At 44.6% G+C, this 14382-nt stretch overlaps 1 protein-coding gene across 6 annotated transcripts in view; it reads left to right on the forward strand.

The window, feature by feature from the left end:
- HECW1 (HECT, C2 and WW domain containing E3 ubiquitin protein ligase 1) overlaps nt 1-14382 on the forward strand; it is a 394020-nt gene that overhangs the window by 278872 nt on the left and 100766 nt on the right. For 5 of the 6 annotated variants that reach the window (XM_070617193.1, XM_070617192.1, XM_070617194.1 and 2 more), the window contains 4 exons: nt 1686-1828; nt 4728-4828; nt 6543-7877; nt 12533-12634. In XM_070617193.1, coding sequence (XP_070473294.1) covers nt 1686-1828; nt 4728-4828; nt 6543-7877; nt 12533-12634 — 1681 coding nt within the window. The remainder of the gene's footprint in view (nt 1-1685; nt 1829-4727; nt 4829-6542; nt 7878-12532; nt 12635-14382) is intronic. The other variant, XM_070617195.1, reaches the window with a different exon arrangement.

The following is a 14382-nucleotide window of genomic DNA, read 5'->3' on the forward strand; positions in this document are numbered from 1 at the left end:
CAAGTTAACTAAAACTAATGTGTAACGGAAATTAAAAGCACCATGTGGAGGGTGTGGAAGTCATTAGGCTTTTGCCAAAATCTTCTGTTCTCTTTCTCTCAGACTCACTGCAGGGTCGAACTTCCTGTTCCCTGTGGTCGGCTGGGGCATGTCTAGTTCTGATGAAGAGTCAGAATTGGAAGTAAACACTTCTTTGCAGAAGGAAGACCCTCCAGAGTTCTCTTTCCCTCTGTCGCTGTGGCTGGCAGTGTTTGAGAGGGTGTCTGCTCCATCAGCCTGGCTCCCTGAGTGACTACTGAGCAGAGCCCTCTGCCAGCCCACAATGACAGTGTGAGCAAAGAACAAAACCCTACCGTCGTAAGTCACTGAGACTTGAAATTTGGTTGTCACTGCAGCATGCCCTAGCCCATCCTGACTGGTACAGAGGGGCTATTGACACTAGCAGGCCCAGTGTCTTTAATCTCTGTAATTAGAAATCAGCTAAAGTTAAAAGATTGCTCTTAGGAATTAATCAGAATAAAAGAAAATACTTATATATTCAGCTGTTTCACCATGCTTGATTAAAGGTACTGTAACAGTCGATGTTACTTAAGACTCCCTCCTCCCAGATGGTCTAAGCTGGGCAATGCCAACATTTACCTCCCTCTCCTCTTCTACCCTTTGATCATTGACCAAGCCAACTTCTGATGGTCACAGTCGTCCTTTAACTGTCGCTTTTGTTTTAAAAGTCATACAGTATGCTAGTTTTAAAATGAACACTTTAGAATCGGATGAAAAGATCTGCTTTCTCCCCTCCCCTACCAGCCCACTTCCCGGGGTTCCGTGTGGGGTCTACCCCCGCAGGCGGTTCAAAGTACAAATGGCATCTCGCTCTTCATGTTCTTCTGTGCCTCGCTTTGTTTTCACTTAGTTTGTCAGGTATCTTTTCATGTCAGTGCATATTTATTTACCTGTTTCTTTCTAATGACAGCAGAGTTCTCTGTTTCCAAGATTTCCCATCCTTCGTTTAACTGGTTTCCTACTGATAGACGTTTTTGGTCTTTCCAGCCTTTTGCTATTGTTGATCATGCTTCAGTGAACATCCTTATAAAATATATATTTTGCACACTTGTGCAAGTTGATCCAGAGGGAAAATTCCTAGAGTAGAATTCTGAGTTGAAGGAAATTTTCAGCTTAAATGGCAACAAATATTGCCAATTCCCTTCCCGAAGGTCGAATCAATTTACATTTCCATCAGTACCCTGGGGGAGTTCTTGTCTCTTCCCACTCTCAAGAGTGTGGGGTATTATAAAACTTTTTTAAATCTCTGCCATTATAATCGTAAAGAAAGGTATTGCATTGTTGATTTAAAGTGCGTTTCCTTAATTATAGGTGAGTTTGTGCTTGTTCTTTCTTTACTTATGTTCATACCGTCAGTCAAGTGTGGTGGGGCCTGGGTAGCATTCTTTCTCCTTAAGGTGAATTGATTTTATTATTTGACTCTCCGAGAATACCCTTATTTTCAAGCACCTCTTTGTTGCCATTATTCACTTACTGAATAAACAGGGCTCACAGCCTTTCTAAACCTTGTTATAGATATTGCTGCTTGGGTGTTTTCCAATGACATCATCCAAAGCAGATGGACTGGGAATTGACCAGCTCTCGCCCCTCTCGCTTAATTGATATGACATATTTTTTCATTGCAGCAATTCAGCTTTGTGTCCTTGCCCACTGACGTGCTGGAAATTGAGGTGAAGGACAAGTTTGCCAAGAGCCGCCCCATCATCAAGCGCTTCTTGGGAAAGCTGTCGATGCCCGTGCAGAGACTCCTGGAAAGACATGCCATAGGGTAAACCTGGGACCGAGACTCAGTATCAGTGGCTTCAGCCAGCAGGCCATGCCCCGGGGAGGCCTGTGAGCTGCAACAATAGAACATCCTAGAGACGCAAACTAGGATGGTGGTGTTGAATTTCCTTGGTTTCTCCCATTCATTCTGTTGCTTGACCCACAACCTTCAGTTCAACAAATGCTTCCCTTTCCCCTTGTTTGTGTATCACTGGTTACTTATGCAAGAAAGTAAAAATGCCTAAGACATAATATTGAAAGAAGCCCTTAATGCAGCCTTTTTCTGTACAGGTAGAAATTAAAATTTGTTTTACTATGAAAAATATTATTTCATTCATATGCCTGACTTGTGTGTAGGATTTAATCATTTGTGACATTTCCATAACAAGATGAAATGCTGGGGTGCTAGAAGAGGATGCCTTAGAAAATTCTAGGATTTATAGAAAACGCTAGATAACATGAAATATTAAAACCATGAATTCTCATGGAACAATAGCAGTTACGTTTTTCACATAATTCAGTGGCATATGAGAATATGTTTCTGTGTTTTGTATCTTTTACATTCATGTCCATTCATGGTTCTCATTAAAGTGAACTCTGAGCAGATAAAATCCTTATGTATAATATATATTTCCTTAGGTAACAGCAGCTGTATTTGAAAACACTAGGTATAGCTCTCTGGCCATAAACTTATGCTTCAATACAATGTAACTCTTAGAATGACATCAAAGGAATGAGAAAAATTATGCAGAATTTCTAAAAGTCTGAATTTAAAGCTCTATAGGTTTTTGTAAGGACCTTGGAATCACTAATGGTTCTCAGAAGGACATTTAATTAGAACCTTCTAGCACGTGTGCAGCTGTGTGCACATAGATACACGTTAACTCTCAAGCCAAAGGGAGTTGACATTTATGAAACTACAGCGATATGTCAAAACAGTGTTTGCACTTTGCGTTCTTGCCTGTGAGGATTAAGCAAACAAACAAAAATGTCCGTCAAGAACCTAAAGCAGTCCCTGGCCCCTAGGGCCTAGCGATTCTAAACTGTTCATTTCTTCAACAGCATACTGTATGACTTTTAAAATAAAGGCAACTTGGAAGGCACCCTCAACTGCTTCACCTCTACCATCCCAGCCCTCAGCTGGCCTTCTGGCTGCCCTGAAGTCCCCTAACCCTGACCACCTGAGCTTCACGTTGGAAACATCACAGGCTGCCTTAAACCATTTACAGAGTGGCCCTGCCTGATGCCCCAGCTGGATGGAAGCTATTTAAAGGCAGGGGCTGCGCGTGGTGTGCTTTGTATCAACCATATCACTTTTGACATGACACAGGCTCAAAAAATATTTGTTCATAAAGTGGGTGGAAAGAGAAGCCTGAAAAGCAAATATAAAGCATAACAAATTTAATTTTGGTCTCACTGTATGATTGTCTTTAGGCTTCCCCTGAGTCCAACTAGGTTTGGGGTTCAGGATCTGTGTCTCATGGTCCTAGTAGGACCTCCTTCATAATATTGACCAGGGCCTTTCTACATAAACAAAATTTTGTGGCTCTATTTGTCCTGCATATAATGCTTAATGTAATGAACTTTCTAGGAACTCCAAACACTAAACCATGGCTTACGAAAGGAAAATACTAAGTCAGTGGGTCACTGGGATATATGTTGTTTGTTTCATAATTCTGCTATTTTCTAGAAAGAAACTTTAAAACACTACCAGCCAATCATTTATCTTTTTATTTAAATGTCACAAATGAATAAATGGAATGAATACAGAATCATCTGAGTAACAACTGATTTTGGAATAAGATTTGTTATTATTGGGTACACTAGATTTGTCAATTCCTGAATATCCCAAGGGAGTTACTTTTCCTGTGTAGGTCAAGGTAGGGGACAATCTACATTGTAGATGGCAATATAAACCAAAGTTTCAGTTTGATTTCCTCCAATAATTTTCTTCTTAGTAATTAAAAAATTGCCCTTGAGTAGGCAGAGGGGATAGTGTCAGAGTTCCAGGGTGGAGTTTCAGAGTCTCTACTTGGGACCCTGGAGTTGGTGTCATTGAAGTCACAGGCCAGTGAACCCAGCACACATCTTGCTTCACTCCATCCTGCAGCAGGTCCCTTCTGAAGCACTCCACAGGGTCTCCAGTAACGATGGCAGCATCCTTTGTTAGACAGTACACATATACTGCAAGGCATGCGTCTGCTGCCAGCACTGTCCGTAATTGGAAAATGTCACCCTGCACAGGAAAAGCAAGCAAAGAATATCCATATGTTTTGGGTTTTTGAGTGGGTTTTGGGGGGGTTTTTGTTTGTTTTCTTTTTTGTCCCCCCCTTTATGACACAGGCTGGCAAACTTTCTGTAAAGGCCCAGGTAATAAATATTTTAGGCTCTGTTGGTCATACGGCTCCAACCCAGCTACTCAACTCTGCCATTGTAGCATGAAAGCAGCCCCAGACAATAAGTAAACTGCTAAGTATGGCTGAGTTCCAATAAGTCTTTTGTATTTGTAGAAATAGATTTGCATTTCATATAATTTTCATGTGTCACAACCTATTACTCTTCTTTTGCTTTTTTTCCCAATCATTCAAAAATGTAAAAAGCTCATGGCCATTCATGGAAAAACAAGTGGTAGACCCAATTTGGCCCATGGGCTATAGTTTGCCCATATATATAGTTTGAATATTCCGTAAGGATTTTCTGGAAGTTTCCCTCTGCTGTCGAGCAGATGTACTTCCCCATCTGTACCTTAGGACCATCTCAAATGTGCCTGAGCTGATCATCACCTCCCAACAGCAGGGCCTCCCTGGGCTGGCCTGCCTGGCCCACCAGAGCAGAAAGCACACGGTGTGGTCTCTCAGAGGAGAGGTGTGGACAGATCTGTGATGGTGCTTGTTTCCTTCTAGGGACAGAGTGGTCAGCTACACGCTTGGCCGCAGGCTTCCGACAGATCATGTGAGTGGACAGCTGCAGTTCCGCTTCGAGATCACTTCCTCCATCCACCCAGGTATTTTCAGCATGAACTTCCTGTCTTATTCTAGCCTAGTGTCAGAGTGTGGCTCCTTTCTCTAAAACACAATAACAGGGCTGGCCCAGTGCTATAGTGGTTAAGTAGGCACACTCAGCTTCAGGAGCCCAGGGTTTGCAGGTTCATGATCCCGGGGGTGGACCTACACACGGCTCATCAAGCCATGCTGTCGCAGGATCCCACATACAAAACAGAAGAAGATTGGCACAGGTGTTAGCTCAGGGCCAATCTTCCTCACCAAAACAAAACAAAAAAAATACAATAACCATGGTTCTCTCCAGACATGTCCTAGGTTTCGTGGTTCTCTATCTTATCCATTTGAAGCCCAGAAGCCAGTGGTCTGTTCTGGAAACCGGGTTGCTGTCCCCTTGATCGAGAGGCTCCTCTTCATTCTGGTGACCCAAAGGTAGAGAGTTAGATGGTGCAGTGGGCATTGACAGTGAGGCCAACGTAGATATGGAGCCATGTCTAATTTATCATTTTACTCCCAGCACCCAAATAGGAGGCACTTAATAAATGTTTAATTATTGCATACATGAGTGAATGAATGAACGTGAACATGAATGAACATGATACATGTCATATTGTTAAAGATCTATGATTGTACAGTGGCTTTTTACAATATCACAGGGAAAATGAGAACTTTAAATTGGATAGGGGACTTTGGAATCATCCAGTGTTCAGTTTTTCAAGCCAAAACATATTTCCAAATAAGAATGATGAGATGCCTCATAATTCCACTTTTACTCCTCTCCCACAGCCCCCATCCTAAGTGCCGATCACGCTGAGAATCCTTTGGTCCTCTGGGCCACATCTATGAGCTGTTGAAGCGAATGAAGCTTTTGAGAACTCTGAGCCTGGAGCTCATCACTGCCGCTCATTAAACTCCAGTTGCACTTTTCTATATGCCCAGTATTCGCTGCAAATTAGGGGGAAACACCTGTCTTGTCCTTTCAAATTCAGCCTTTTCTACATTCTAAGAATAAAACTGACTCTTCCTTCAGTGCAGCAGTAAGGCCAGTTGCACTAGTGTGTTTGAAATGGGAGGTTCACATCTGACGGGAACCCAACAGAGCAGCTGGGGAAGGGAGAGGTGAACCGTGGTGCTGCTCCTTGAATGGTTGCTTGGTGTGGAGACCACGTTTATTTTGCCACTGTGATGACCTCCAAGTGTCGGAAGCCTTCCAGTTGGAGCTCCTGGGTGACTGCGGTTGCTCCCATCATCTTCTCTAATTGCCCAAGAACCCTACTTTCCCATCCTGCGCCCCCCCCCCCAACCCCGGGAGGCCCAGCCATAGACACACCCTGAGCAAGTATAATTAACCTCGCCTGGGATCAGCGGGGAACTGTAAGCACCCCTCCCCCATCTCTGAAGTGTTCCCTGTAGCACACATTGTTGAGCACCTACTGTGTGCTCAGGACTGGGGTAGCGCTAGCCTGTGAGCATTTTTACCAAAAGATGAATTCCCTTGAAACAACTCAGAAATATACCATGACTGCAAATTGTCATTCACATAACAAGAGCTCGTTCTTACAGAATTTTTTTAGCAGATCGCTGGCCAGGAGACACCCTCATCAACCCCTCCATCCAATACCCTAAGGCAGAAATCCCTTAGGAGACTCCTCGTCCGGCCGAGTGTAATAACCACAGTGCTCTCTTCTGGAAGGAGTGACGTTCTCTTCTTGCCCGCAGATGATGAGGAGATTTCCCTGAGTACCGAACCGGAGTCGGCGGAAATTCAGGACAGCCCAATGAACACCCTGGCGGCGAGCGGCGGCGGGGAGCCTGTGTGCGAGGCGCCGGAGCCCGCGGGGAGCACGAGGCCCGAGCAGCCGAGCGAGGGCGGCGCCGGGGACGCCGCGGGGGACGGGAGCCCCGAGCCTGCCGAGCCGGCCGAGGCAGCGGCAGGTACCGCCGAGGCAGGAGACGACGGCACGGTCTCTGTGGGACCCGATGGGTCTGGGGAGCTTCTGGCCGCGGGGCGAGAGGATGCCGAGCCCGCCCTGAGCGCGGAAGAACTGGCCGAGCGGCTGGACCTGGGTGGGGAGGCGCTGCTCCCGGGGCTGCTGGAGGACGGCGAGGCCCCAGGCAGCGCCGGGGAGCCGGGGGCCGAGGAAGCGGCGACAGAGGGCCGGGCTGGGGGGCTAGAGGAGGAGAAGGAGCAGGAGGAGGAGGGGGACGTGTCTGCCCTGGGGCAGGGGGAGGACAGGCTGCCGCTGCGGGCGTCGGTGAAGAGGAAAAGCAGGCCGTGCTCCCTGCCCGTGTCCGAGCTGGAGACCGTGATCGCGTCGGCCTGCGGCGACCCCGAGACCCCGCGGACACACTACATCCGCATCCACACCCTGCTGCACAGCCTGCCCTCGGCCCAGGGCGGCAGCACCGCGGACGACGACGGCGCGGAGGAGGAGGCCACCCTCAAGGACGCCTCCGAGAAGGATGGGCTCAGCGAGGCGGACGCGGTAGCTGCTGAGCCGCCTCCCCTGGAAGGGGATGGTGAGGACCCCGAGGGGGCCACTCCGGGCACAGCGCTCCCAGGCCACTCGGGCTTGGCCAACGGCCTGGTCCCGGATGGCGACACGCACCCCAGCACGGGGAGCGAGAGCGACTCCAGCCCCCGGCAGGGCGGGGACCACAGCTGCGAGGGCTGTGACACGTCCTGCTGCAGCCCCACCTGCTACAGCTCCTCGTGCTACAGCACGTCCTGCTACAGCAGCTCCTGCTACAGCGCCTCCTGCTACAGCCCCTCCTGCTACAACGGCAGCAGGTTCGCCAGCCACACCCGCTTCTCCTCGGTGGACAGCGCCAAGATCTCCGAGAGCACCGTCTTCTCCTCGCAGGACGACGAGGAGGAGGAGAACAGCGCGTTCGAGTCGGTGCCCGACTCGGTGCAGAGCCCGGAGCTGGACCCCGAGTCGGCCAACGGCGCCGGGCCGTGGCAAGACGAGCTGGCCGCCCCCGGCGGGAGCGTGGCGAGAACCGGGGAAGGTCTGGAGTCCCCCGTGGCGGGACCAAGCAGTCGGAGAGAAGGTTAGACCTCAAACCTGATCAGAGGGAGCATAGGACCACCAGGGGGACACAGGTCTCGCCAACATGGTTTACAAACAGGAGAAAGGATCAGTCCCAGTGGGGTTGCTGCGGCCATGTGTGCCTGTCCTGTACATGTATGTGTGCATGTGTCTATGTGTATGTAAGTATCTGTGACTGTGGCTAGCTGACACGCCACCTCCTCTCAGGTGTACACCAGGAATTGCAACTAGTTGAATGGGAGTGTGCACTGTATGCGTGCTTCTCTGTTTTAATTAATCCCCAGAACTGGTTAGTGACACGTTACCCTTCTAGTCCTTGCCAGCAACCAGAGCCTCAAGGCTAGTATCAAATGATATAAGCAGGAAACGATCATCAACATTAGGTGCATAATGTGTAAATATCTGCTGACTTCCCAAACTTATTAGCAATAACTGTTAATATAAGTAGAAGAACATTGATTTTTACCTCTGTTTTAGAATTTAACCAGCCCCTGTACATATGGATCTGTATAGCTTACATCTATTTGTCATTATTTGTCTGCTCAATTCTCGTTGTTGTTGGTTTGTTTTCTGTTGGTTTTTGTTGTTGTTGTTTGCTATTTTGACTAATGGAGGGAAGAATAACATGAATGTGTCAATTACTTTGTTTCAAGTAAGATTCGAATCCAAAAGCTGCCACCTTTAGTTTTAAAATGTGCTCTGTATTTTAACCAAAGACGTTCCTTCTTAGTCATGCCTGTGGAATCATATATAAAATTAATTTGCTAATTTGCTTTTCCTTATCCAGAATTGGGAACTATTTTTCAGTCGAGTGACAGTGACATAGGGGGAAATAATTCAAAAGTCACACAATAATATGAAATAATTCAGTTGTCTTAAAAGAGATAAATATAGATTCTGTTATTTTGCTGGTCTACTGTTTAAATCAGCCTTCAAACAAAATGTGGTGGGACTGTCTCTAGATTGTAAGCTCAAGGGCCAGAATCGTCTATTCTTTGTGTTTGAATTCTCAGCACTTAAACAAATGCCTGGCACCTACAAATTTTTACAGGAACTAAAGTAGCACAAAAAAATTAATTTTTAAGTATTCAGCAATGCCCAATTCTACATTTCAGAGAAAACAGGAGTGAGGGGATGAGGCACAGGTAATAAGGAGACACACAAGGAAATTGGTAAAGAAAGAAACACAGGGAGGGAAACCGTAGTGACAATAAAACTTAGTGACATACACTATGGAAGGGCACCCATGAGAGTGAGAATGGGGTGGACAGTTCCCTTCTTTAACAAGGATGTTTTGAGGACCTTCTTTGTTCTGGGCCGGATGCTGTGTGCCGGGCACAGGAAGGTGGATCAGCATCAGATAACATATGAAAGGTACTCACTAATTACAACAGAATTAGAAATTATTCCAGTATACGCAGAGTTGGGGATCCACACACAAAGGGGCACAACTAGGAGCTGGCAGGGATATTTTAGAGCAGAGGATGGCAAAGTTTTTCTGTAAAGGGCCGGATAGTAAATATTTTAGGCTTTGTGGGTCAAGAAGCAAAAGTAGGCAACTATTCTCACCAAAAGGCTATTTTTTCTAACGGTTTTACATTTAAAAGGGTAATAGCCATACTTAACTTGAAGCCATACAAAAACTAGGCTAGATTCGTAGTTTGTCAACCCGTTGTAGCCTATAGGTGTATTTTGACCGCCATGTTGGGAGACAGTCCACACATGTTTAATTGAAAATTGGCTCAGTATGCATTTATATAGAAGCGTGTTTTACCAAAAAAGACACTGTCCATGGGCTTAAGGGATGAACAGTACATCAGGGAGAAGCTGCCCCCTTGAGAAAGGACAGGCAAGTGTTTCAGGGCCATAGTGGAAGTCTTTGCAGGGCAGTTTCTAAAGAAATTTCTAAATTCCTGAATTCCTCAGACCAGAAACTCAGAAAAGGTTAAGCAGCACCTGCGTGCTTCACTATGGTGGGGACAATGGGAGGTACAAAGATTCCCAAGAGGGCCTGTCGATCTCACGAAGGCCATGCACACGTTGGCATGTGACTTCTTCACAGCCGGTCTTCCGTACCTCTAGAGTGAGTCCAGAGCTAATGGTGGGTGTCAGCATTGTGGATCTGTCCCCCACTCGCCACCAGGCTTCCAAGAGCACATGCTCAAAGAAAGCAAGACTTTGAAACCATATGCACGAGGGCCCTCTTCTGCCCTGAGAATCACTCTTGCGTCCTCACCATGACTTCTAAGATCGCAGAGTCTTTCCAAGGTAGATTTGCTGCACACGTGCCCACATAGCTGAGTCTGCCGCAATTTATGGAGGATGTATTCTTTATCTACTTTTTGCTTTTTTTGCTTTTATAAAAACCTCCTTTTTGAACCTCAACATAGAATAGTATTTAAGAACTTTCTGCAGATCGAATGAAAGGAGCAATATAATGCTGTGATTAGGAACTCAGGCTGAAGCCCCCTGGGTTTATACTCAGTCCCACCACTTTCTAGCCATGATGCCTTAGCCAAGTTCCCTGAATGCTCTATGCCTCATGTGTAAAATGGGTGGAAATATAGACTCTACCTCAAAGGGTTATTGGAAGGATTAAATGAGATGCTACATATAGAGCACTCAGCCTCTCACGGAGTGAGGCTTCTTCCAGGCAGATAAGCAGTGAGGCTCACTTTGAAAGTGGAATATATTTCCTTCTCAGAAGTTCTAGCAGCTCTGAACACTTGCTTTGTGTTTGAGGCAAGGGTGATTGCGTGGAGCCGCGTCCTCGTGCTGAACAGAACTGCTTGCTGCTTCTGTGCGCTCCATCCATTCGGTTGGCTGAGATGCTTCGGTCCCATCATTGCCTTTGCTTGGGGTTCACCAGCAGGGGGGCTCAGCTCCATTAACCCCCGCAAGCAACAGTATTGTCTCCACTAGCTTGCAGGAGTATTTAACCTGATTGGTTGAATTAATTACAACAAGGTAAGTTTGTTGTTTTTTTTCAAGACGCTAAATTTAAAACACAACAGCTGGTGACATAACAACTATACCATTGTTTTTTAGTTTCTGCCACTAAACACTGACAAACGTGAGTGTGGTGTCCACTAAGCATGGAGGCCATCTTTGAAACAAGAGTCGGTTTGCAAGGAGATATGTATGCTTCCTTGACTTCAAGTCTCAGAGGACCCCAAGGATTTGAGGAACATACCAGAGTTTGCACGAGAAATAGTGTTATCTATTTAACATTCAGAAAGACCCTTTGTTCCTAAATACATCTCTCTTTTTGTTTTCCTAGTTAGCTCTAGGAATTAAACTGTTAAATTAAACCTACCTAGCTTCCTTCCTGATTCATTAATTTTTATTTTTTTAATCAGTTCTATGACTGTAGAGTGAGAAGAAATAATCATTCTTCCCATGTATGGACATTTGGAGAAATATTTGAAATTTGAGGTCCTACAAAGATCTTAACCACTGTTTTTCACAGTTTCTCTCCTTTTTGACCCAAGGGATAATGGAACACTTGCAATTTGCGTCAGCCATGGAGGGCAGAGGAAGGAGAAGCCCTGAGCTTTGTCCTCTAGCCAAGGATCGTGTGAGGCAGGGGACACCAGTCTGAATGAGGGCTGTCTCGTGGCCTGGGCCCGTCTAGCTGTCAAAGATCAAGAGCAATTGCCTCTGATTATGTGACCCAAACAGCTGGTGCTGTAGGCCTCCCGTCCACATGGCCACTCTACACACGGTGTTACCAGCACATGAGGACATTGTGAAATAGGAACACCGTTTTGTAACATTGTTCAGTTCATTATAAGTCTGACTGACAATGTTGTTAGCTATGTCTGTAATAATCAAGGCATGCGTCCTGTGGATATGTTTATTTCCAAAATTTCTCCATGTTCGTCTTTCTTCTTCCTTCTATCCCACTTCTGTGTTTCTTTCTAGTTTTTCTGTCTCCGTCTTCTTGCTTCTGATCTACTTTCTTCGTCTCTTGTCATTTTCTCTTTCCAGAGCACCCTGGCTTGTCTGATTCTTCCTCAAAATAGTCTGAAACAATCACAAGATCCCACTGCTCCTTGGCTCCCCACCCAGCCCCTAGCTTCCATACTATAGGAATTTACCTTCTTGGCCCACCAGTTCCTTAACCCCATCTTGAAAAGTCACCATCTAAGTGTTTCATTCCAAAACCGAAATCTGAAAAATGGCTTATTGGCAGCCCTCTGATGAAACCTATTCAAACAAGGAGCTGTAATTTTGCACAGGCCTGCTGAGCTTTTATGGGACCTTATAAATGCTATACTTCCCTCAGACAGGACCATTTCTTTTGCTAGCCTAAAGTCCAGCTCTGCCAATTTTCTTTTGGGTCCCTTTGTGATGCCACCTTCCCATCTAGATAATTCAGGTGGTGACAGAATCAGATCCTGATCCTACATATTGGTCTGTGTGGTACAGATCACAGTCATGAGGTGTTTGGCTATTTTCTTCAGGAGTTTTTGAAAATAATTCCCTCTATTCCCTCTCTCATGAATGACTGTGGATGTAGCAAACTGACACAAAAAATAGACTGCCCACTCTTTGGGGTTTTTTCATGTAGTAGCTTGTTCTACAGTCATGCTTTTTTGATGACGTTGCCACAGCAATGAATGAATCTGAATGTCTTGACTATCTTGTCCATAGGTGAATGTCCTATACTCCATAATTCCCAGCCAGTAAGCCAGCTTCCTTCCTTGAGGCCTGAACATCATCACTACCCAACAATCGATGAGCCTCTTCCACCAAGTAAGCTTTAGTTTTTAAAATCTATGTCTTAACTCTTCCTATCAAGTCTAAACAGGTCAGTATGAACTTGTATGTAAATATCCAAACTCTTCCCCAACTCCATACCTTACACGGTTATCAAAAACCAATATGGCGCCTACTATAGAAACTGTTTGGGTTTTTTTGACTAATGGTTTCAGCATGTGATCTTGAAGAGATAACTCAGTATTTTCAGGGTCTCTCAACTTATCAAATAGAGAGCATTTCTTTACAAGATTTGGCTAGTCCTTGCAAACTGTACAGGACCCTGAAATCCCAAATTTTACTATTTTATATTTAAAAGTTTACAGTTCAAGATGGAATAATCCTGTTGTTCTCCATGGATGCTGTTATGTCACGAGCATCTCCATGTAAAAAAAAACATTTCAACCCATCAGGACCCACGAACTTGCATTTTCCTTACTATAACTTGCATCAATAGGTGACAGCCTCAGATTTCTTCTGCAGTTCTGTCATTAGGGATAGAATTCAGTATCATTTTCTCCTAGTAACTGGAGTGTAATTAATTATCTAACTAATCATTTGAACTTGAGGAAATCATTAAATATCTCAGAAACTCAGTTTTCTCATTTATAAAATAAAGCTTTAATTTCCTCATCTGCTAACTGCTGGATTTGGAGCAGGAAATCTCTAGATACTCCAGCTTTAACCTTATAATACTCCATTATAATAAATCTATAAAAAGGAACTGACACCCCAGACATTGTACATTCACTTAGCATCACATGTGTTCATGAAATCTAAAACATCTCTGTTTCGGTTTAGGCTTGTTTTTTAAGCAAAGATAACCTTTAAGATGTGATAAATTTTATAACTGGAAATCTTTCCCGGATGCAAGGAATCAATGTTTCTTTACGTTCTTTTGCCTGTGCTTAAATTAAGCACAGTTACAGTTCTCCAAAGGAGAAATGCTTATTCCTTAATTCACCTGTTCTTGGTAATGTGATATGTTTTACATTTACACTGTTCTGTTCAATTGTAATTTATCAGTGAGAAGAGAATGAGTATCTTTCATATGTAGACTAATGTAAAGGAACACAGTATTTGTTTTAGGGGCCAGGCCAAACGTTATGTCCTTTAACTTTTGATGGCTGATTTCTTTCTTATCCATTGATTTGTGGATACTCCATAAATGAATAGCAAAATTTCAGTGTCACTATAGATACTTCCTGCTTAGCACTTATCTGAAAAACATCTATGACATTCTCTCCAGGAAAGGAACACTTTCCTTACAACAAATAACCTCTCAGTGTGTGTGCATGAAGTGACCTCCAATCCATGCCAGAGGAATAACTAGTTACACGTACAGTTATTTTATATAATTGAATATAAGTCCATTTTAAAGAATACATTGTATAGGCCGCTTGCAATAATGAAAACGAATTTCTCCAGATAGGTTTCGATTTTCTGTCCATGCAACCCTGAAAAAAATATTAGAAAAGTTGGTAGTTAAGCCTAACAACTGAGTTTTCTTAGATAATCTTAAATAGTACACGGATGACTTCATCACTCATAGGCCTTCGTTTGACAGATATTTATTGAATGCTTCCTCTGTGCGAGGTTCTGTTTTAGGTAAGCAAAACAAAGACCCCTGCCCTCATGGACCTTCTAGTCTAGTCTGGCAGAGACAGACAATAAACAAAGAAAAGAATGAAGGAGGAAATAGTGGAGCACATTGGATGGTGATAAGTACTATGGAAAGACCAAAG

Source organism: Equus przewalskii, chromosome 4 (assembly GCF_037783145.1).
Source record: "Equus przewalskii isolate Varuska chromosome 4, EquPr2, whole genome shotgun sequence".
NCBI classification, from domain to species: Eukaryota; Metazoa; Chordata; class Mammalia; order Perissodactyla; family Equidae; genus Equus; species Equus przewalskii.